Source organism: Ixodes scapularis, unplaced genomic scaffold, assembly GCF_016920785.2.
Source record: "Ixodes scapularis isolate PalLabHiFi unplaced genomic scaffold, ASM1692078v2 PGA_scaffold4__175_contigs__length_147842914, whole genome shotgun sequence".
NCBI classification, from domain to species: domain Eukaryota; kingdom Metazoa; phylum Arthropoda; class Arachnida; order Ixodida; family Ixodidae; genus Ixodes; species Ixodes scapularis.
This window is the reverse complement of record NW_024609879.1, coordinates 56707009-56732384: the sequence shown is the minus strand read 5'-3', so window position 1 is coordinate 56732384 and position 25376 is coordinate 56707009. Positions and strand designations below refer to the sequence as shown.

At 44.6% G+C, this 25376-nt stretch overlaps 1 protein-coding gene across 1 annotated transcript in view; it reads right to left on the bottom strand.

The window, feature by feature from the left end:
* Positions 1-13958, bottom strand: part of LOC120849462 (17-beta-hydroxysteroid dehydrogenase type 6-like) — a 67999-nt gene extending 54041 nt beyond the window's left edge. The window contains exon 1 of the mRNA XM_040221677.3: positions 13742-13958. Coding sequence (XP_040077611.1) covers positions 13742-13958 — 217 coding nt within the window. The remainder of the gene's footprint in view (positions 1-13741) is intronic.
* Positions 13959-25376: the final 11418 nt, after the last annotated feature.

Here is a 25376-nt window from a genome sequence, read left to right as displayed (position 1 = left end):
TGATATTAATTTTTTGTGCGAAAATGGCGCATGGAACTAAACCATATCAAATGCAAACTAATGCGGGCTTCACAGTAAGGCGCGCGCCCTTCAGCATATACAGTGACAGACATTAAACCTAAATCCGTAAACGCAGAAAGTTAACTAGTTATTATATAATCAAATTTAACCTGCAAACTCCTATTTATGTGATAATCGCCAACGCTAACTGCATCTTAGAAAGCATGCTACGGAACTTCAGAACGGCCCCATTTAACTTAAAACGTCGCCTTTATGACACTTTTGCACGGTCTAAATTAGAATACGCAGCATTGATTTAGGGTCCTAACCAAACCGTTCTACATAAAGCTCTTGAACTATTTCAAAATAACACCGTTCTTTTCCTTCTGTCTAATTACAATCAAACAGACAGCATATCATCAATGAAGTTCAGTTTGTTGTTACCCTGTTTGTCATTGCGTAGAGAGCTTTTTCGACTTTGCCTGTTGCATAAAGTGTATCATCAGTCATTACAAGACGATTTCTTTACATTGACTACCTATTACTCTTATTTTCTGTACCATAAGAATAAAGTTGTAGTAACACGCTGTCAAACGAACACGTTTCTTCACTCATTCATCCTAGGTATGCCCAACGACTGCAACCACCTTACAGCAGATGTCACCACTATACTTGATTATTTTATCTTCCACCAATCTCTGTTTACATTTCAGTGTTTTGAGTCAATTCAAGTTTTTGCTTTTGTTTATTTTGTTCGTAGCAGAAGTTCCTTCAGCTTCTGCGAATCAGAATGTATGTTTGACGCCTGTATTTCTTGCCGCGTCTTTTTATTTTGTAAATATTCTTTTTTTTTTTTGCGAAAATGGCGTATGGAACTAAACAATATCAAATGCAAACTAATGTGGGCTTCACAGTAAGGCGCGCGCCCTTCAGCATATACAGTGACAGACATTAAACCTGAATCCGTAAACGCATGAAACACCGCTCCGGCCGCCGCACGGTACTACCTGCGCCGCCTGTCGCCTTGCTCCGCACACATGGCGCACCCTGAGTACGAAATAAATTCTCACTTGCGCTCGTTGCGCCACTGCGCTCTTCCGGCGGTCTGCAAGCGAGAGGGCGGGTGCGACAGCGGGCATGTGTGTGGTAGGGCGGCGGGGGAAACAATATATTACACTTGTCGTCTCTCGTTTGGAATTGATTTACTTTACTCTATCGCGCAGAGTCCCGTAGAAAAAGCGCTGACTGGTGAAGAAAAAATATTCAAGTGTCTTAAATTTCAGCTGCGATTATTGTTTTTGAAAGTCACATCAAAAGACGTTGCAGGTGGTTTTTGTTGGATTATAGGTGCATGCGCAAAGTAGGACATCGCAAAATATTGGCCAAAATCTGTATGCCGGATTTAATCCGGCTCCAAGGTATTTAGAGCCGGATTGATCGCAGATGTTTAAAATAAAAAACGGTGAGCGTATACATGTTACTGAGAAGGTTTTGTAAACTTGATTGGTACGAAAAGGGTCAAAATTATCATTTCTTTATTACTGGGCCGACGTGTTTGTTTCAAACAAAACAAGCTGTTGACAAGACACCAGGTTTTTCGTTAACAAATTCTTAGTATTAATAAAGTGAGAGAAACAGTCATGTATTTGCCAGGAGAAGGAGATTGAAACTTAATATAAATAATATTTGCAGAGAAAATTGTCAGACACAAAATTTTAACAGTCGGCGTGGAATTTCAACTGCACTATGCAAGAAGATCGGGATAAAGGAGGCACCGCTCAGGAAGTATGCGTGGTTAACGGCGTCAAACAGTGTGTCGCGCAACCGTAGCATCAAGTTTTGTTCCAATCGGCAGAAGTCCAGTTCAGGGGGTCCTGAGGTGCAGTAAAACTTACAAAATAATTTAATACCGCGTCAATCTCCCCTGACCCGCGACCACGGCTCTCATCCTGTCTGGTAAGAAATCATAGAGCGCGGCCACGAAGTCTGGCTCAGCCCGAAGCCACTCCCATTCACCTCCCATTGCTTTCCACAATTTGTGGGCAGTGGCGCGGTGGAGGGGGACGCCGTGACATGGCTACCTTGATGCGCCTCCAAATGTTTTCGATGATATTAAGATCGGCTTCTTTTGAGGGCCAAGGCAGCTTCGTCAGGCAGCGCTCCTCAAAAAGATACGAGCGTGACAACGCATTGTCCACTTCGGCGCTTTCTTGAAATGCACTGAAGTGCATGTTAGCTGAAAACGTGAACATTAGGCTATACGGCACAGGCATCGTGATGGTGGTTCCGTCGGCCAGTATTTTCACTAGCAGACGGCCGGAAGAGCGTAGCGGCGCAGTGAGCGCAAGTGATAATTTTCTCGGCCTCAGGGTGCGCCGTGTTCAGAGAGCGTTGCGACGGGCGCCGCAGGTATTACCGTGCACAGGCCGGAGCGCTGTTTCAGCTCATACTGTCCGCGATAGTACAATAAATGAATAGAAACTCAAATGTAGCGCAAACTATTGTCTGAAATGGGTAAAAAATTCCTCACACCCAGCACCTTCCCCTGTAGAAATGTATCTTCCTTATCGCTTCAATTGGATCGGGCACAACACGTGATCGTTGCTTTCCCGTGATCGTACGCGATTCAGTGGTCTCCTCTAAATCGGCGCCATTTTCGAGCGTGGTATTGCAGAGGCACCGTTGATTACGGCCCTGCCGCAGGTTTCTTATTGTTTCTTTGTACCACGACATCGGCGGCAATGTGATGCCATCTTGCTGCGCTGTGGACTGTACGAACAGCGATGCGAAAAGGAAGATTTTTCACCGTACCGACGGGAAGATAAAATCTGCAGCGACAAAGACATTGGCTCCACCGGATCGGTCGAAAAGGTTTCGACTGCAATCGAACGAGATGAATGTATTTGATGGATAGCGAAATACACGAGGCGCGTAAATAGCAGACGTCACATATTCCTCCGTGCCCATGTGCTCAGTTGCAGGTAGTGTTCAATGTTTATAAAATGTGTACGAAAAAAACCGAGCTGCTGGTTTGCCAAAACGATCGCTTATGGTAAACATTACCGAAAAGTCCTGGGTCTGCGCGCGTTGTGCTGACTTTTATATGCCGCAAATGCAGATCTTTCAGAGTACTAGAACGTTTCAGTAGAGCGTACGCTAGGGATTGCGGGCCTTATGTGAGCGTGCTCGATCTATGCTCTAAGCGACGGTGTAAGATCCCGCCAGCAACGCAGTCCTTGCCTAAGATCCGCTAAAACCACTCTTAGTCACCAAGGGGCTCGTGGGACTTCACCCTCCACCCCCTCTTTCGCAGAAATCCAACCGACCCTATAATATGCTCATGCACTTTGACCCCCCATCCCTCCCAATTCCCGCACCCCAAATCAAATGTGTCGCAGCCACCTCAGCCCCCCCCCCCCCTCCCTCCCCCTTTCCGAAAAAAAAACAGAAAAACGTGAATACACCATTGACTAAATCTCTCTATTTAAAGCACGAAGCGGTGCATTCTATCGTGTGCCGGCTCTCAGCACTTGCTGAAATAAACGGTTAAAGGCAATAAAACACTGCAGTGCATTTCCATGTACAAAATTTCTTGGAACTATATTCACTTTTTTTTTTAATCGTCCGCGTTTAGCAGAATTAGATAACTTGCCTTCACACCCTAGGGACTACAGGTCTGCTCGCGTTATTACATTTTTCGATCGAGACGTCTTACCGTGCTTTAGGACTCCAATAAATGTGTACATACGCTAGTTTGTTCGCGTTAAAAACAAAACTGTCTTCACACTTATAAAAATAAAAATTCTCTAGTCCACTGTATACAATACCAAGGAAGTACGGCCTGGCAAGCATAGGCGCGAGCCTACGCGGGCCTTGTGGGCCTCGCACAAGAATGGCGGCGGGGAACGTGGCGCGGAAGGAAGGCGAGGAGGATCGCCCTCGACGGATAGCAGGTAGATACGGAGAGAGAGAAAATCGCCCTACCTTTCCTTAATTATGAGCGTCGGCTGCCGCCATCTATTGTCGAAGAAACACTCGAGACAGCGGAGACACTTCTCTTTGCGATTCTGGTCTATCGCAGCCTCGGCGACAAACCTCTCCCTCGGCGGAAGCGAAAAATTGCGAAATCGTTGAGAGCGCGATGCGCATCCGTTCTCTCGGACGTGGACTTTCCCTGTCTCTTTGGGAAGATTCGCTGCGGTAAACCAGCAGCATATTGCCAATAAGTAGTGTAGGGTGCATTCCCCTACTAAAGTCATATTTGCCTCGTTGAAGTCACCATGTGCACCATTTCGCCACGAGCGTGATTGAATCGGGTGGAATTTTTAAATCTGCCTTCTGTCTTTATATCCATTTTCTGCAAGTACTGCTCTCGCAAGCTTAAAACTTTCAGGATGATCTGTGAGCATCATTTTTAGTTGTGTGTGCAAGTACACAAAGTATCGATACTGGGGTTTTCAGTGGCCCTTACATGCTATTTCCTGTTTGTTTTTTCTTCACAGTGTTCCCGTTTCTAATTTACGAAGTACAAGATAACGACTTTTCATGACTAGTAGTGCAGTGAATGGCATTTTTATATTGTATATTTCAAATATTTTTTTCTTCCTTATCGTTCTATTTTGCGAAAGACGTTACTCGTAAGGTTTCGCAGTCTATCCGGTGCGTTTCTTGTGCGTGTACGTGGCAGCCGGAAAAATTTTGCACGAAATTTCTGCGCCAGGTTTCGTAGGTAATCTCAGTGCCAACATTGTAGCGCCAAAGTATCACCTGGAGTCATAATATATGAATCCATAACGTTCCCTCTAAACTCAAGGAAAAGAACGTTTCTGAAAAAATTAAGCGGAATATTTTCACTAAGATTAGCGTGGAAAATTTACAGGTTGGCTAGTTGGTACATGTTATCTGTTAGAAGTTCTCGATCGGGTAACCTAGCAATTCATTGTGATCGATGTCCGTGCGCGCCTACTCATGACAAAACAAAAATAGTTGGAAAACTAGAAAAACGTAGTGAGAATTGTTTGCATGAGAGTAAAGGGCGAGCTTGGCTGCGTGAGTGCACCGTCAGTGCAATTAACTGAGAAAGAGTTTTCCCTTTTTTTGTCAGGAGCCTGAATTTGTGTACAAATGTGTGTTTCAATAAATGTTCAGTTGTAAGTTAGCGCTTGGTCCTCTCTCGTCTTCCTCCTGTCCTCGTTTTTTAGGCGCTTCACAAGCTAGCGTGGAATTGTACTGCTAAATTTAGCAGGAATTGTGTCACGTGATCTGGTGGAATTTCGTGAGCTACAACGTCACATGAACATCGTCCGCTACAATTAAGCACGGTAGCGTAACTTTCCACAGCAGTGTGCAGCTTTTCTGTTGTCGCCGCATTTTAGTTGTACAATCAGGCAAAGAAGAGTTTATTTTATATTCTTTTTAGTGTAAACCATTCAGCCAGGAAGACTCCCGGGGGCTATCTTATTTTCATTCACTGCTCTTTATACCTTACAACTATTGTTTACGTCACCACTTCGCGCAACATTGTCAAACCAAGCGTAGCTTCGTCAGTGGTCCAATGATGTCAAGGCTACTTGCGCAAGCAAATGAGACGCAGGGCGAAGCCACGTGCTCTTGAAGCATTGCGGGGGTGCAGCACTGTGGAAGCCTCCCTTGCAAACGTAGCACAAAATACTTGGTGCCGAAGGTAGGTTCCCGCGTGATTTCATTATTCCAAGTTTGCGAGAGCACAGGACGTCTGTAATGACGGCATTAGATCCCCAGTAAAAGGCGTATCTTCCGCGTCATGCACTTTCCCGGTGCATAGCTGTTGCGAGTGTGGGTTTCGTCCTATACACTCAATCTGGGACCGTCAAACGTCACGGCCATAGCCGTGACGTTCAAAGTTTTCAGGACTTAGCCGCGAACTGATCCGGCCCCGTCAAAATAGCCGTGTACAACGTCACGTCTGCAGTTGGCCCTTCCCCTCTTTGATGGTGCGAATGGCTATATAGGTCGCTCCGTAGGCGGCCCTGTAATTTCTGGCGGCCCGTTTGTGCAGGGCAGGCAAAAACGGCCGGATATGCGCACAATAGCGGGAAAAAAACACTCTGCTCTCCGCTAGATGGCGGCAGCTGAGGCCGCCCAGCGTTCTCCGCGGGCGCAGCCGGCGGGCACGCATGCGCATAGCGATCATTTCTCGTCTCGGTGTGCAAGGACGATGAATTTCGAACGTACGAAGTGCGAATCTAATCGGAAGCATCTGCGGGTGACATTTGTTTTCTTATCATGGTGATCTAAGCCTATGTTAGAGAATGCGCCGAAGCCGTGGGACGGTGAGTTAGTTCTTCGGGATGCTCACGTCGAAGGATACCAAAGGAATTCGACGCGGGCGGTGTAACCATGAGGAAACATGTGAATGCAATGGGTTCACACCGCCCGCTGATCTGGCGGCACGACCAGCACGACCACCACCACTGAACCAACTTGGCTGGTGCCGTTACTACAGGCACAGTCCTCTTCAGCATAACCGACTGGGTAATTATGTAGCTCACTGGATAATAACGGATTAGAGTCAATTGCTGAAAGAGTTCCTAACTAGTAACTTTTGTTCTCGCCAACGGAGGACAAGTGGAACACTGTCCTGAACGATACAGGTATCTATACACAATATTTTTGTATTCTAAGAAGCACGTTTGGAATCGCCTCTTTTCATATTATTAGGATACCAGCTGGCGTCGCCGGTGGAAAGCGGAAAACAGTTTTACTTCGTTTCACCTTAGATTTGACTTACCATAACGGCTACGAGCGCGGACTCTTCGCTTTTGACGCCGGCACGGCTGTGCACAAGCACTCGTAGTGGGCGACAATTTCTAAGGTTATCGGGCCACAGTCGCAGCCCTTACGGTTTGTCTACGGTAAGGTGAGGCAAAGAAAGCTAGCCGGCTATGTCTCGACGGTGGCCACCAGCTTTTACAGTGACAAGGTGTAAATAGTTTATTTGTTTGGTACTTTTCCCTTGCCGAATTTTCCGCCGATAGACCACGGTGTATACGGCGCACTCATCAGCATCCCGTCCGAGGCATATAGTCGCTCGTCTTGGTCGGCGTCGACGATCGCGTTGAGCAAAGGAGGACGGCCACACAAGGAACATTTATAGTAAAATTGATTATGAATGTAACTTCTAGAACACTAAGTTTGCCCTTCTGCGTGCACCCTCGTTTGCTCACACGGCCGTCGACGTCGGCCAAAACGTTATTTTTGTGTGAATGAGTTTATAAGCTTTTTTAAGACTAAATGAATTTAAGAAATGTATTGTATTAAACAATATTTTTAAAAAAAAGTCAAACTATATGTTTTACAGTATTTGACGCAGTTTCGCAAGGTCTTTAACCTGACCTGACCATACTTTTCAATTTAGTTATTACAGAAAGATAATTATTCATACTTTTTGACACCGTAATTATTTGAACGTCAAACTTTAGTAATTTTCATATTAAACAAAATTAGCTTTTTATGGGCAACATGTAGATTTTGAGCAACAATTTAGCCGGCGTTTCATGACGCAGCCTGTATGGTATAGCCATGGACCTGTAGATCCTCGCAAGTGGACAGCCTCAGCTCCCCTGCCTGGTGGCGTCAAAATTTACTGTTTTGTTTCCACTCTTCAAGCAGCAACCAAAGCTATAGGGTTTATCCATATGACGTCAGAACGCTTTTTAATGTCGAGTAACTACAAACAAGCATGGCCGCCGAAAGCAAACGCGGTAATCTAATTGGCGAATTTCTTTTGCTTTCTTTTGTTTTTCCGGAGAGCATATGAATAAACGTTATGTCAGCGGCCATGTTCGTGGCCGATGACTCAGCATCTGAATTGACTCTAACGTCCAGCAAGCTACTTTCTAAGAAAACAGCTATTCCATAAATTTTATAACGTATTTATCATACAAGACATGTTCTCCCTCCCTTATTATCTTCTAATAAAATGCTGAAAATTCTTAATCGCCGCAGCATCATGCCTTCGGACGTGCCGCAGAGACCCGTCTTGTGGCACGAAGCTCCGGCTGACTACAACACATTTTCTCGGATAGCGCACCTTCCACTGCGGCGGGTCCTAGTTCGCCAAGCGTGTCAAGTGAAAGCAACGACTATGCTTTACCGATGTTTCAACAAGTGACACAAGTTTTCATATACTTTTCTATTTTATTGTTTGAATGTGGTATGTATTACAACAAAGCACGACCTGTATCTTCAGCTGCGCATCCTATTTAAACAAATAAATGGATTGTTTACCTCCGGACCCACTGTTCCTTTAAATGTTAAGAAACCATCGGCCTTGCCCTTGAAACAATTCTTGTATATTTACTTTCCTCTAGAGCACTCGGGAAGTTAATCTCTAAAGTATACAAATTAAGCTTGGCAGTGCTTTTCCAATATATTTTGCTACACATAAATAAAGTTGCTACGTGACTATGTGCATGACGTCTTACAAGAAGAAGTCAGGCTCAGTGCCACGTCACAGCTTTATTTTTACGGTGAAAATTTCCTGTAATTCTCAATCCCCTGAGTTTTTTCGTGGATCACAGTTCTGAACCCTTCGAGATACTCTGCGGGGGAGTGGGCGACGGGACATTTTTATAGCCAGCAGAAAACGGGCCGCCTAGAGGACAGGTTAGCTACAAAACGGGCCAGCTAAAAAACGGGCCGGCAAGATCCAACTTGTCACGGCAAACTTTAGGGCCACCTAAAAAAGTCAAAAACGTTTACAACTCCCTGTAACGCCGAATTAGAGCGCAGCTCTTGAGGAGGGGGAGGGAAGGTATTGAGGGAAAAGTAGACCCCTCCTCCACCTCCTTCTACTCCTCCCATCATTCTTCAATCTACTCCGGGGGGGGGGGGGGGGTCACGTCTCGTGGCGTTCACGTGACCTCGTGGGGGGGGGGGGGAATCTCACGTGAGCTCGGGGGGTCACGTGACCTCGGGACAGGGGGGTCACGTGACCCTGGGAGGAAGGGGTGACATGACCGTGGGGGGAGCCACGTGTCCCTGGGGGAGGGGTCACGTGACCTCGGGGGTGGTCACCTGACTGTGGGGAGGAGTCACGTGACCCTGCGGGGGTCACGTGACCTCGGGGTGAGGGGGGTCCCGCGACCTCGTGGTTACGCCGACGCCATCAAGCCGGAAACGGGCCCCTAAGAGCTGCTCTTTAAAAGGCACGGAAAACAGGCTGGCGATTTTAGTTGGCCCCAAAATTTGCCGTGACAAGTTGGATCTCATTTGTCACGGCTATAGGTGGCTCCCTAGGTGGCCCCACATTAATAGTGTACGTGTAGCAGATCTGCCCCAAAGGACTATTAAGGAGCGCTTCTAGCTCATTGTCTATCCTGCGTCCTTCTCGCGCAATTATCTTGGCAACGTACGCCTTGTTGACTCTCAGAAGAATGGTTATTTTCTGTTCGCATGAAATAAGCAAGTTAAGGGTGCAAGCACTTAAACGCGAACCACTAGCGAAAGAACCGGGAAGTGCGACGTTTACAAAAGATGCGGTTCGACCTTGAGTTAGAGGAGGAGACAGAGATATTAACTGAAATCGGAAGGGAAAATTACACTTCAGTATGAGCACCCTTTCACGTAAAGCGGGCTCCGGGTTTCGGCACGAGGTGTGTAACCTGTTCAGGTTTAAGCTGACAGAGCGGAGAAAAACACAAGCGCGGAGTTGGCGTGCACAACTTGCCTTGAATCGTGCGTTCCTAGAGCGAAGGGTTGTTCGATTATGTAAATTTACAGACGCAATATCGTGCCCGCAGCTTCCCCCGTACTGTCAACTTACACACTCTCAGAAAAAAAGGTCATATTCTTACACCCCTTGTCCCATTAACGACACCCCAAGACTTCAGTTTGACGTACAGCGCACTGACGTTGAACAGACGGCCACAACATTTACGAGGGGCTTAAAAACGGGGATATACACCTCATTTAACAGCTAGAGTACGTATCAAAGACTACAGAAAAAAAAAAACTCTAATGTTTTGTAGTGTGGCCAAGAAAACCCCGATTACTTTTTGTAGTCAGTAACAAGCACATTAGCTATTTGAAAAAGTTGTACAACTCGGCTATCAAGCCGCTTGTGAAAGTTGCTACCGTCGGTTCCACATCAGCGCGCTGAACGCCGAACTGGAGCTTTGGGGTGTCGTATATGGGACAAAGGGTGCGAGAATATACCCTTTTTTTTTTTCTGAGAGTGCAGGAGCCCAAATCTCTGAAGGAAAAAGTTTTTTTTTTACTTTTTTGTAGGAACCAGGTTAGGAAGCGTATGTGTCAAAAACATATTCCAAAAAAAATGCAGTGGCTTAGCTCGGCCATGCCAGGATATACGTAGTGTGAGCTTATGCGCACAAAATGAAAGGCGCTATCAAGCGGCTCCGGTGCAGCGTCAGACTTGGCTACTGTGCAACGGAGGCGCACAGCTGGGCACGCGGTGGTGCCAGTGCGTCTGCCGCGGCTATGACGTCACTCCTCTGGAATGTGCAGACCGGCGAGGCCCGCGCGGTTGCGGCGGAGCGCGCCGGCGGCGGCTCCGGCGCGCCAGCTGTGCGCTGTGTGACGTCACTGCTCCTTGCGCTTGCGCAGCACGGAGCACAGCTCATTATGCGAGCCACGCGAAACTGCTCAACCTTGGCCAGTGTAGCTCACGCTACAAAATGTAATAGCTCTATATTTACCTCGCGAAAGACGTTTCTAATTAAGACCCAAAACCGAAAGGATCATTAATATTGGTGCTTCGAAACACAAAGAGGAGCACTGTCTTTAAGTTTTCCTAAGGCTGATATATATCAACGTTAAGTCCCTGGAGCACACAAAGCACAAAATAATCTCCAGAGAAACAATTCCGCGTTGTTTACGATGCGAGGCTAATTCTCATTAGGAGGGATAACGATATATGCCTCTATTTCGAGACGTCGATTTTAAAAGAGAAGCGCGTTTCGCCATCGTTGATCAGTCCTGCGACGAATATGTTCCGCTAAGATATTTCTAGAGTCAAATGGCGCTGAATAATCTTTTGGAAAACACGCGGCTTTAGATATACCTCCCAAAAATTACACAGGTGTTTTTTGTTATTCTATAAAAAAATGATACAGTTCTTAATTTCTCCGGTGAATGGCAGGCCTATGAATATTATTCTAGAAAACGAAAGATTTTAATATGCGTCCCTTAGATAATTCGGCCAAGAATTTCGACGCAGCTTTGAATATTTATCAAGTACATGGCAGACATTGAATATACATCCAGTAAATAACAGATCTCAATTTTTTTTTTAAACGGCAAATTTTTGTTTATTTGGCAAGTAAATGGCATATTATATTATTCTACCGGTAAAAGCCGCGGCATTGAATACCCTTCCAAATATTGACCCCAGCTATGAGTATTTCTTTATGCGCGTGGCAAGTTCGTCTGCTTCTTGCGCAGGGGGTAGCGGTGACATCAGAACGCCGAGCCCATGATTGGCGGATCGCGACCCCCTATCTGAGCGTCGCCTGCTCCTTTGCAACGTCGTCTGCTCGCAACGTCGTCTGCGTCTGTCTTACCTTTGCTGCGACTTTCGGAAGTGCAGGTCTTTACGAGCTAGCTGGGCTTCGCCTTTCAGAGAGGGCAGACCAAATAACTCGAGCGGTACGTTGTTTTTGTCTAACAATTAGCAGACGCGCATCAAGGAGAGAGTCGAAGGACTAACTGGCGAGGTGCACCGAGGCACCGAAGTTTGTTTGCTAAGAACCGAGAGTGAGTGTGGTTAGTATCCGCAAGTTCCCTCCCAAATACTTTTTCCCTCCTTTCGTGTGCGGCGAGACTCCTCACTCTGTAACGGCGTCGGCGGGTTGGCGCGGTTGGCGCAGTTAACGTCGTCTGCTTTACGTCTGCTAGTCAAAGCGATGGCTGCTTTACCTTTCCTGCGTCTGTCAGAGATTCACCGCTTTTTCAACGGCGAGAGCGCGGCCTTCGAAAAAGGCGAAAGGACATACCTTGAAGATACGTCCTTTCTTTTGAGGTGAAGGATTTCACTCTAGTTGCGAATGTCCAGGCGTCGTTTAAGAATTGTAGCTACGCGGTAAAGATGACGCTCTCCGATAAATGTGACTATTTAGAGAGTCACTGTGAGTGCCCTCGCGGGGCCGCAAAGTGCAGCCACATGGTGGCTACCGCACTTTACGCGGCTCTAAATGGACTGTCCAAGACGGACCTTCCACAGCAGTGGCTGCAACGCCCCAAGAGCTGCATGCCGCGGCAGGTCGCTCACTCAGGTAAGAGGTAAACACCATGTTCATCGCTATGTTAAGACGTTTAGTTGCACGAGTTTCGTGAATGGTACCTCGCGTTTAATGAGTTGTTCAAAGATAATCAGCAAAAGACAGATGACAGCCCATGTAGTGACTGTTAATAAACAAATGCGGCTGTGTGATCGGTAGTGTGAGCGCATCATAGCCCAAAAGTGCTCGATCGCTACTTGTTGTCCCAACCTTCTCGCTCGACTAAAAGGCTGTTGTGAATTAGCGTATTATGGTATGTATGTGTGCCGTAAACCCAAGTGGCAAAATTTCGAAAACCTCTGCTAATCTCTGGAAGAGAATCCAAGCAAGATCGATCGAGCTACCCGAGCGGCGTCGAACGTATCGCGGAAGTTATGTCGTAGACTCGTTGACTCCAAGATGTTATTATTGTTATAATGCTATGAAATGCAAAGATGCAAGCGAGCTGGACAAGAATGAAGAAAATAATCCCTGGAGAAGGGGAATAAGAGGGACAAATGACAAACAGAAATCTTTTTCGAAGGCCGCGTTCTCGCCGGTGAAAAAGCGGTGAATCTCCGACAGACGCAGGAAAGGTAGACAAAAACAACGTACCGCTCGAGTTTTTTCTTCTGCCCTCTCTGCAAAAGTGAAGTCGAGCTCGCTCGTAAGGACCTGTACTTGCGAAAGTCGCAGGAAAGGTATGACAGACGCTCACGACGTTGCGAGCAGACGACGTTGCAAAGGAGCAGACGACGCTCAGATAGGGGGTCACGATCAGCCAATCATGGGCTCGCCGTTCTGACGTCACCGCTACCCCCTGCGCAAGACGAACTTGCCCTCCGCATTAAATGACACGGCTATGATTATTTCTTCGGTAAATCGCACAGCTCTAAATATCCCCCCAATAAATTGCATAGTTCCAAATATTCCTCCAGTACATGGCAAGGCTTTCAATACTCCACCATAGAACGACGGGGCTTTGAGTATTCATCAAGTAGCTGAAAACGCTCTAAATAATCCTGCGGTAAATGACACATTCATTAATATTCCTCGTCGCTATAACGCTAACCCCAATATATCCCTTCAATCAATGACACAGCCCTGAATATTCCTCCAGTATGATCCATTCATGGGCGTGTCCCCAGCGACCGCTCGCCTACGCACTCGGTCAGCAGATTTTTCGGGTGACTTTGCGTCATGTAAAGATGAAAAATTCATGGGGAGAAATGAAATAGAACCCTGTTGTAGGGATTTGAATAGGGCTCCCATCCATTATTGAGCGGTCAGTTTTCCCTCAAAAAAAGCTGCTTCAGCGCAGTCTTATATATTACTACGCGCCTTAACAGTATAACCTTCCACTCGACCCACTATATCTTGCTGCGGTAACTAATTTCAAATGTTACGGGGAAGAGAAGGATGCATTTTCATCAACTTTCAGACACCCTTGGCACAGCAGCGCTCGGGGGTTCTTTGAGCCTTGCCTGTGATCAGCACAGCTTTGCCGTCCCCACTGACCAGCTTGACGAACACCTGCCGCCGTAGAATCCAGACCGCCCAGTAGCTGATGTGCGTGACCAGAACCAAGAGTCCGAGGATTTGAGCGCACAGTATCAACAGCGGCACCCTGGCACACACCAGCCACAGCGGCCCCGTCAGCAGGAGAAACAGGTGGGCCGTCGCAATCTTGATCGTCCGCATCTCGATTGAAGGAAAAACTAGGCGGCGTAACACTATATCTGCATGAAGCCGCTATGAGGGAAAGACGGCTTGTAGATAGGCTCGTAGTATTCGTTTTTTTGCCTCTCGTACTTTTTCTTATTTTTGTTTTAGATTTTTTTTAGGTCTACGGGCTTGTTTTGAATAACAAGGAAGAGCTACGAAGGGGCGGGTTTGACGGTGCCATTTTGTAGCAATCTAGGTTATCTGATGCGCAATAACGAGAGAGAAATCTGGATTGCATTTTAATAATTCGCGTTAGAGACGAAAGACAATAAAAGAGGAGAGAGAGTTGGTGGGAGTGAAGGCAATGCGAGTCTTTAGCGTGAGCAGGAAGTCTGGCACCGGTGACCCAGGCGTCAGGGAAGCGCGTGCGCAAAATGACTCGCAATCGACTGAGCCGGAAAAAATGAATAACATAAAAATTGCGGGTCTCCGCGCTTGTAATGGGGTCTTGGTTTAATACGACTGTTTAGACGTCCGGACAAAAAGGCACAAACCCGGTAACAATTAAGACGTTATGCGTAGGGGGTCGACCTTGACAGCATGAAAGTAAGTTTGAGTTTTCCAGGCCGCAGTTTTCCAGGGTAGCTGAGTAAGGCTTTCTGCTATGGCGGATTTGATTGGCCACCGCGCTGGGCGTCGAGCCCCGCGTTTTCACCAGACTTGTAGGAAACGCTTTTTTTCGACGTGTACTCCAGCGAGTATTGCGCCTCATTTCAGATCTGGGGCCCTAATCTGGACACTTGGCGCAAAAGTCGGCGAGAAATCTGGCGGCCGTGATTGGCCAACTCCGCACTTGACCTTGGCGCCTGCAATCAGAGCCGCAGGATTTCTCGCCTTCTTTTTCGCCAGGTGGCCAGATTAGGGCCCCTGGACAAAGCTAGGCAGACGTATCCCATCGGGCGATCCAGAGCATAACTAAAATTTACGTGGAGTTCAGGACATCCGAATATTGTTCACGCATTTACAAAACGCAAATGGGAGTATTGGTTTCCTGACAAGAAAATGAAATTATTTTGTTAGAAAAAATTCCAACCCGTAGTTATTTTTAATGCGATAGCATCATTAAGTCAACCCAAGTTTGTTTTTCAGCGAGGGTATTTTCTGGCCTCGAACAGTAATTCCCCGATAAATTCTGCGGAAAATTAACGTAACCTGTCCTTCGCACAAATTCAGTTTCCCTGCAAAATTTAGCAGGTAACCGAACACTTGCCCGTGTTTGCACCGATAAATTCTATCGCATTCATAGATAATCACCCCTGTGGTTTCTACAAGTTTGCCTCAACTATTAATATTTTTTTCCTTTTTTTTATAATGGAACCGTTTTAGGTTGTTTTTTTTTTTCCTTGACATTTTTGCGAAGTTTGAATGGTTTTTGCACCACTGTTCTTGCCTTGGAAATGTAAAAATATCTCAGCTGCGTTCTTTTTTTTTTTTTTTTTTTTACTTTGGTGATACCGGTTTATAACTAAGAGTCTTAGGATGTTATTTTTCCAGAGCCTTCGTCTCCTGACAAAAAAGAAAAAAAAATACTCTCCACGATCTCTTTTAATTAGATTTGTGAATCAATATGATAGGAGTCGCTTATTTGTGCAAACCAGAATTTACGTGTGAGGTAGACGCACAGAGATGGCGACGGTGAGGCTTGCAACTGCACCCCACTTTTCAAAATGTGTTCCGCTTACGAACTTATATCCACTAATGAGATTGATTAATATATATATATATATATTTTAATACCACGGTCTCTCTCAGTTAACGGACGTCGTTTTCCGAAGACAATCGCGGCATTTACCGTCGCTACAAACTTCAACATAGCTCTGATTTTTTTTTAATCCGAGAAAAAAGTAGTTGTAAGAGCTCATAAAACAAACAACAAGGTAAAAACTAATTCTCGAATGAGATTCGGTTCCCACAACTATCAGCAAAACCGAGCTTTCATGCGTATTCGTATTCAATGGAAAATTAAATTCCCGTCCAGGCAAAAACCGATTAATATGTGAAACATTCATGCTAAAGCTAACGTATTGAAATGGGAACACATTTTTGTGAAAGGATGGATTGCTCTCTCACGGTACTCCCTAATCTTGAAAATGTGCATCCGTTCTGCCATGCACTCTCGCAAAGCTTTAGAGGGAATATTTACCTCACGTAACGCCAAAGTTCAATGTGACACCTCGCTGTCTCTTCACGTGACCATGTCGCGTGAAGTCCTGTCACGTGACTTCATTTCCCCCTTCTAACTTTTCAGAGGGGGAGGAAAGAAAGGGGAGATTAATAAACAATATGTTCTTTAGTCCGCAAAATATCTGTTGATTGTCTTTAGAAAAGAAATTTATACAATCACTCCTAAAATTCTTTTTTTTTTTGTGTAGTATAATAACAGTTTACTTCCTTTACACCTAATGGTGGAGTCAAGAAAAAAGCCGCGCTACACGGCTTTACAAGAGGTCTTTGAAGGTACAGCATACTGGTACTTTTTTTTCAGGGTTCCATTAACATATATATATATATATACATATATATATATATATTGTAAACGGCTAAATTTTCGCGAGGACCTAATTTTCGCGAATATCGCGAATCGCCTACAATTATCGAAAATACGTCCCGGGAACAATTCGGGCAAATATGTGAACACTACGGAAGCTACACTCGATTCGCGAAAATTAGAACCTGCGAATAATTTCAAATTTTCAGCTTTAGTCCGATTCGCGAAAATTTGAGCCCGCGAAAATTAAGTTAATATATATATATATATATATATATATGTGTGTGTGGTTAGATTTAATCAAAACTTTCGAACGTCACCTCATGGTTTATTTAAAGTAATAAGGACACGAAGGCGTAAATGAAATATAGCACAGGGAGAGGCATCACGAGTTTGAATAATCTTTCTTCTTGCTGATATAATCCGTTCATCTAATCCGACAGTGCGGTGGAAGCTACATCATTGATAAACCACTCCCGCGTTTATTTATTTTGCCCCCCCGAGTGATCACCCCCCCCCCCCCCCCCCCCCCCCCGCGCAGAGAGGAAGGTCAAACGATAAAAATATTTACAAATCCGCAGCGGACATGATGAGACACATTTTTTTCGAGGGCTGCGACATTGTCAGGCGACACATGCTTTCGAACACTCCGAACAGGCTGTGGCAGCACGTCACGTGGTATATTTGACGTAACATAAAAATCACGAAGGATTAACAAAATTTTCAAATAATACTAAAGTATCGTAATTCTCAGATGAAGTATTTAATTACGAAAAAAACTCCGTAGTAAATATTCCCCATTTTACGCAGTGTCGCCTCACAGGGGAGGGTAGCAGGTTCACGTATCTAGGACACGACAGGTTCGAATGACTTTACTTTGAACTCCATTAGACTACGCCCATTGGCGTGCCATGAATGCCGTACGCTCAGCTAATGACAGTGATTAAAGCGTCCCTAATACTATTGTGAACGAAAGCGAAATAAAATATTATAACGCTGGGCCACAGGTGTGAATTAGATGTTCGATGCCGGGGACGCTCTTTCACACGCTGTAAAATATAAAAGCGCTCAAAACGATAAAAAAGTGAAAAATAAAGCATTGAAAGAACGCCACAAGGCAAATAGGCTTCAGGGTTGGACTAGGTATATAAAGTAACATGCGGCAAACAACCATCGAACATCTCACGGCGGCACGTACGTGTAAAGTCGCCGAGCCACCGTCGACACTTTTTCGCGTTATGAAGGCTGCATGAACTCCAGCCTTAATGTCGCCATGCTAGGACTGACGCGTACACGTTAAATGTACGCTGAAATGGAAAACTATTTTTTCTTAATCCCTAGGCAGGACAAGTAATATTTGGAAACCAATTACCGCACAATTTTTTATATAAATAGTTCTGCCGCTAGACGCAATTTAGGTGTAGAAGGTGGAGGGCGCAGCCCCCTACAAGCACGGCTTCGTGCTTACAACGTGCTCGTATCTCCTATCGGCTTGAGAGACTATTGACGTGGAAGAGGTCAGTTGTTAACCATTATCTCCGTGCCGGAATAGCGTTTGGATCGGCCCTTTTTGTTGTTGTTAGTGAAACAGATAATCCAGGTACAGTCCATATTGTTTTCAAAAGTTTTTTGATATTGCTTTTTCCTGTTTGATTTGACACGATAACAAACATCGTCGCTCGTCTGTTTTTATGAGTGCGAGTCATTATGCATTCACATCAGGTGTTTAGACGAGGACCTGCTCAGCCGACGTAGTTTGCAACAAATAACTGTCCCAAGTATGCGTCTCCAGAAGCGCTCTGCGGGCGCTTGTTTTTGTAGCTGGACTGGCCTAAGCGTAACGTGCCATGTCAACTATTTTGCTTGGTCTAACTTAATTTATTCGTTTGCGCGTGTTCATGCTGAATAAGGATGTTGGTTCCCGTAAAAGCAGCCCTGCTCTCTGAATTGTACAACCGCCATGATTGTGACCATAGTCTCAACACCGAGAAGATATCGACACAGGTAAAAATTTGCGAGCCATTTGACTAGCGTCAGTTAGGCGTTCGGCTTTGATCTACTTTGTCTAGGTCTGTTCCCGTCATTTTCCTTAGAAAGGCAAGTAGCTCTTAAATCTTGCAGCGCACCTGTACCTGGCTTGCCAAATGAAACATTTTAGGTGGTGTTTTAACTGTGCGTCATGACGTTAAACCACCTTGCTCGCGGATGACACACGAAGAAAAAATACCAAGGAGAGAAAAGTTGAAATGAATGAATATTTGTTTTGTTGATTGTTTTTGTCGTCTCGGTCGCATTTTACCGCACATCGAAAGACACTGACAGACGCTTGTATTGGACCGTGGCTTGTGCATGATGAAACAGTGGAACGTCGCTTTCATGATCACGTCTTGCGAGCGTTTCAGAAGTTCCTAAAGGGGGGCGGAATAGCAGACGGAAGAAGGCGAAAACACACGCCGAGGCGCAGCCTTCATGTCCGCGTCTTGGGCTTTGTAGACGAGGATAGGCGGTGGCGGAATAGCAAAAAATGCCGGAAGCTACCTTGCGTCTGCTCTAAGGTGAGGCCTTATAAAAGATTTAAAAAAAAAGCCTCAATCGGTACCACCTCGAGGGTACAGCCGATTTAAAGCCACTATCTAAACAAAAGGCGTAGCTTTTACACTCCTTGTCACATATTTGACACCACAGAACTTCAGTACGTCGTACAGCGCACTGAGGCTGAACCGAAGGTACCAACTTTCATGAGCGGCTCGATAGCCGAGTTGTACAACTTATTAAAATATGTAATGTACGTATGACTCACCGCAAAAATAAAAGTAATCGGGGTTTTCTTGGCCCTACTTGAAAACCTCAGTGATTTTTCTTTTGCAGTCTTTGTTAAGTACCTTAGCTGTTTATTATATTATCTCCCGCCGTCATCAAGCCTCTCGTGATAGTTTGTGCCCTCAGCTCGACGTCAGTGCTTTGTACGCCGAACCTAAGTTTTGGGGTGTCAAATATGTGACAAGGGGTGTAAAAGCTACACCCTCTTTTTCTAAATGCAATTCGAAATAAATTGATTGGATCCTAGGGTCAAGTGCCATTTTTAAAAAAAAAGCCAATTGTGAAAGTGCTCGCATGACAACCAGGTGGCGTCAGACGTCAGACTAGGCACACCCGATGTCGCGAAAGTGAGACACCGGGCTTGTTGGCGTGTTCGGCCGAGCAGCCGAGTCAGTCAGTAGTACTGGGTGGGGCCAAAAAATATGTGGGTGGAGCTGTGACCTTGTTAAATTGAGTCTAACAGCCCGAATTTCGTGCAATAAAAAGTGGTGAAAAAATTTTGAAAGAAAAAAATACGTGTCCCAACTCTGCCCTTTAGACACATTTTGTTTCGTTGAAGTGTTTCGTTAAGGCACCGGAGTGTATGCATGTTGCGGTGATCTTTTTATTTCTTTGTATTTTAGCCTTTTGCCTTCGAGCCCATGGCTTCTGTACTCTTTGCTTTGCACGACACCACTAAGTATTGAAGGGCCATAGCCGGGCGACATTTCGATCATATAGCTTCTTATTCGTCTCCCATAAGTCATACTAAAGGTAATGTACAATGGATTTGTACAGGTATTGAAGACGGCCTCGGGAAATAGGGCTGCCGCGTTTGATTCCCCGTTCATTTTACGGCTTTTCCATCGATCGTGCCCATTGGCCACGGAATATATCGCAGCGCCGATGCATTTCAGCAGAGTACGACGTATATTTATCTCATGATCATTATTTAGAGCCTGTTTTTGTTGGAAACGTTTTAGTTTTCTTAATCTTGCTTCCCGAGAAACCAGTTTAAATAGACCAGCGATCCACGCGGCTGTGAGTTCGACGGGATCGACACCGAAAACGCAGCGAACCACACAGTCCATTCGGCCTCCAGCTATGTAGTAGGCTTTGGGGGTGGTCTCCCTGACAGCCAGCACCATCTCTTGCACCACCTCGTTCACGTCGTCTCTTGCGGTGCCATTCAGGAAGACACCGCTCAAACGCTTGAAGTTCAACAAGTTCTGCGTGGTGACGCTTCGCTGCACATCGGCGGGAATGTTCTTGATGTCTGCCTCAAGTATGGCATGGTTTATTTTGGTGCTAATCATTTTTGTTCTGAAAAAAGAAATAAATAATCAAGTGTGTTGTATTTCCTGGGGTATTCCATATTACACAGCACCATGTAATCTGAAGTAAAGCCTCCGCTTCTACCGTGAGCTTGCTACCTTCGCTAACACGTTTACGCACGCGCAGCCTAATCACGATGAAAGAAAACACGCGCGCGAGAAAAGCGGAGCTTCTCCTATAGATCTTACGCTGCAGCAGAGCATAGCGAACATCATGTTTTAATAATAACAACCCTGTAAGTCAAGCATGTCGTTGGCCATTTGAATAGGCCACATTATTTGGTTTCTCAACTTATGAAGCTAAGCTTTTGTAACAACGTGACAAAGGTGCGGCATTTTGTGCACCAGATTTTGAGTTGATTAACTTACGCGGGGGAAGAGTCGAAAGTTAAGAACCTGATCTTGCTACCTGCAGCGTTCTCCTGCTAACAAAATTCTTCTGAGTATTATACAGCAAATCGAGACAGCGAGGGCGCAGGCACTGATCTCTGATAGCAGACCATTTTCTAGTCAATTGCGGATGGTTTTTCTGGTGTAGCGCAATACTTTGTTATGTTTTTTTTATATAAAAGACGTTTATGGCTACGGTAGGAACATAGATAATATTTGCAGGGCTATTCGGCATATATGTCATCAGCTGTGTCACCTCAGGCTACTGTATCAATCAGGCATCTTTTTCATATGAAGGGGGCCGTCCTTGATAGAAAACTCACGCTTTTAATTTGTTTGTGCTCTTCACTGAGATCAGGTTTTTATCGAAATATCCTCAACAAGCTGCTATATTTGTTCAAAAACATAGCTCGATAGATTTATAAACCAATCTATACGGTGCACGAAGGGCGAACAATCAATTTGACTCACGCGGTAGTATAAGATGGAAATGCAAAAACATAATTATTTATGAAAATCAACGAGCTCTACCTTGTTGGCCGCATATATAAATAATTACCTTTCAACGCTCGTTCATCACCATTGGGCAATGCACTATGAATAGTTCTATCTTATACCTGTTTACTGGCGTTACTTTGACTGCGATGCAAAGACAGATCGCAAAGTGGAATTCAAAAGCCTGCTCCATAAACGTCTTACGGCACATCCGGAAATCTGCACATTAGGGAAAAAAAATTAACAGCCCACAACCAAAATATGGGATGTCGGCTTTAGATTTTCTTTAGCTTTGAGAAATCTAACAACTAGAACACAATATAAAGAAAGTAGAAACGTCGCGGTAACTGGTGGCCGCAGGTTTTTACTTCGTGATTGTGCGTTCATTGGATGGAACCACAACCATCCTTTATTTTTTTTTTTGCATAATAATATTTGATCTAGATATCGAATTATGTACTCTATTCTTACCATTTGCAAGCAGCCAGCCGTACATACCTTCAATAATTTCCAGCAGCTTGGGATCGAGCGGCAAATGTGCTTGCAATGTTTTATCTAGGACAACTCATGACACCCAGTGCCCAAAGCGGGTGCTACTTGCTTGTAAATTGAAAGGTTAAGTTAATATGATATCTGCCATAAATCTGAGGCCAATAAAAAGATTCGGAAACATCGACGCATTCACACATAAGACTCGAACTTGTTCCGTATATACATTTAGGTGTTATATGCATTTACACATTTCTATACATATATACATATTTATAAATATATATCCATATATACATATATATTTATCTACATATATACATTTACGTGGACGGCCCCCTTCATATGAAAAAAGACGTATGATTGATACAGTATCCTGAGGTGACACAGTTGATGACGGATATGCCGAGCAGCCCTGGAAATATTATTTTTGTTTCTACCGTAGCAATAAACGCCTTTTATAAAAAAAACACAACAAAGTATTGCGCTACACCAGAAAAACCACCCAAAATTGACTAAAACATGTTCTAGTATCAGAGATCAGTGCCTGCGCCCTCGGTCTTAGCTGTCTCGATTTGCTGTATGTTACGTCAGTCAGAGGAATTTTGTTAGTAGGAGGACACTGCAGGTAGCAAGATCAGGTTCTTAACTTTCGACTCTTCACCCGCGTAAGTTAATCATCTCAAAATTTTGCGCACGAACTGCCGCACCTTTGCGGCAAGGCGTGGCTTACTCATGATACCCAGTGCCCAAAGCGGGTGCTATTTGGTTGTAAATTGAAAGGTTAAGCTTACAGGGTGTTTGCAACGAATCTAAGGTCAATAAAAAGATTCGGAAACATCAACAAATTCAAACATAAGACTCCAACTTGTACCGTATATACATTTAGGTGGGGAATTTCGTCTGCTCAAAGTTCAAGGCCTGGCCTCTATTCTCTGAAAAATAGAACCGATAAACTTACAAACGGCAAAGCAGACATTTTCGCAGACGACCGAGTTAGCGATTCTTGTAACTTGTGGTGCCATCTCCCGATAGACGAAGCGAGTACACGACGCGCTGTCTTATCTGCTAGCCACGTCTATCGGAGATGATGCCACAGTTTTAGAACCATAGACAGTTCGGTTGTCTGCAAGCGCGTCTGCCGTTGACACTATCAAGTTTATTGGTCTGATTTCTAATGGGGATGAAGCCACGCCTTGTATATTCACCGGGTAAAATGCACCGTGAAAATGTACGTCAACGGAGCTTAGCTATCTGTATGGAAGCTCCAATTTTTCCGTCTCACCATACAGCACTAAAATACATTCCAGATATGTATATGTCGTTTGTTAAACTGTATTCAACTCGTTTAATATAACTTCAGTAGACAGTTCAAATACTGCTTTTTTAAATACTAAGATGACTACTTTAAAGAACGGTCGTTTAAAGGAAGTATGTTATAATAGATTTCAAATTATAGAATCGATGCGTTAGTCTATACGTCAAAATATCTAAGATATAGGCTGCAAAGCCTCCTATGCTGCTGTACTGCCATACATAACATTGATGACTGTGCAGGACTTAAATAAACTTTTTGCGTTTATATAACTGAAATCTAACTCTTGAGGAAACAAAACTTTTCATGATTGTTACCTGCAACTTTTTGTTAATACTAAGTACGCTCTAGAAAATATTTTTACGTCCCTTTTATAAATAGGCAATGCAATGTTGACATTTCTTACTTAATTTTATCTGAAGCTTGGCCATAACTGATTACTGCCACTGACCGGCTTGTTCATGGGTAAAATCAGAGTTTCATCAGCGGGAAGAGTTGACGTAAGAGCTGTACAGGCGTTGGGGTAATTGTGAGAATTTCGTTAAAATAATATGTTCTCACTTCACACCTTTCATGTGTGAGTTCGGAAACCACAGAAGTTTCAAAACGTTCACGTATAATGCGCAATAATATATTTTAATGATACGTATTTGTTTTACAAATACAAATTTATTTCTTGAAGAGGGACTTCGATCCTCCTAAGCAAGTTCACAAATACCAAGAAATTGAGGCTGCTCGAACGGGCAAGAAATTACTTCGAAACAATATAGCAATTAAGGTAATTAGAGAACTACGTCAGATGGTTTCATCTGACGTATTCTGGCTAAAAATCTCGTCGGACGCCATGCTGATGGACTCTCGTCCTTCGCCTTTCCATGTACTGAGGCAGCATTTTTTAGCTCGTTCAAGTTATTTTGACCTTATAATCGGCTGCGCAAGATCTTATTGACTGATATTAACATTTATACATGCCAGTCTTTATACCAACCCAAGACTAGCCAGCTATCAAGAAGTCAACCTGTCGGCGCTTCGAAGAGGCCGCAAAAGGTTCCGGCGGAGCGACTCGGAAAGTACGAAAAGGAGGAAGCATTCTTTCTTGCTGCCGCAAATCGGTGGTCGTACTTGCTAAGTTCTCTCGTCAACAGAGCCACTCACCACGCGTGTGCGTTTTACCAAGGTGTAAATCGACGCCAGTAAACTCATCACCTGCGTGAAAAGAACCACTGAGAATAGCGAAGGTGCTTCGGGAACGCGGCTTACCGGAAGTGAAAAAAGCTTTCTTGAAAACGACATATTGTCAATAGTTTTTCAGGATTATCGTTCTGCATTGAACAAGGGCGGCGATTACGTGCTTGTACGCCCATGGTTCAATGGTGCTGACGTGGACACCACGTCAGCACCATTGTTGGCCAGCGGAGCCCGCTGGCCAACAATGGACACCACGTCAGCACCATTCGTTGGCCAGCGGAGCCCGCTGGCCAACGAAATAGATGGGTGCTTCGTCATGCGATACACAGTCGTGCCAGGGAGAGTCACTCGACCTGGAAATCAGGGGCCCAGGAAGAAAAATAATGTTGCTTTTTGAGGCGTGAAAGGGTGCAGAAGCTCACGATATGCCGCAGCATATACTATTGTAATATAATATTGGATGCATTTGTACGAATGATGTATTTACCATCAAGGGAACTCTGTCCAACTTGTGCTCTTTTGTGCCTTTTGATGTCCGGTACCCCCTAATATGACTCGTTTCCTTTCGGCGGTCTCACAAGCCAAAACAGAAGCACTTAATTTAACAAAGCAAAACAGACCTATTTGTTTTATAAGATTGTGCATGTTATAAGGCGCATCGAATATTTTATAAAAATGAGGTGTGAATAATACAGAAAAAAAGATTTTCTACAAAGTTTGGTTTTATGCTTGTTCTTATAAATCACAATTCTAGAGTTATGTGTGAATTTTATTTTATTTTATCGTGTATACACTTAATCAGTGGAAAGTTGGTTATCTCCGTGTATCCGCTCTAGCTGAGGAATTAAGCCAGTGCAGCACGAGCACAAAACGTTGACGTGCGTCAAGCAGTAGTG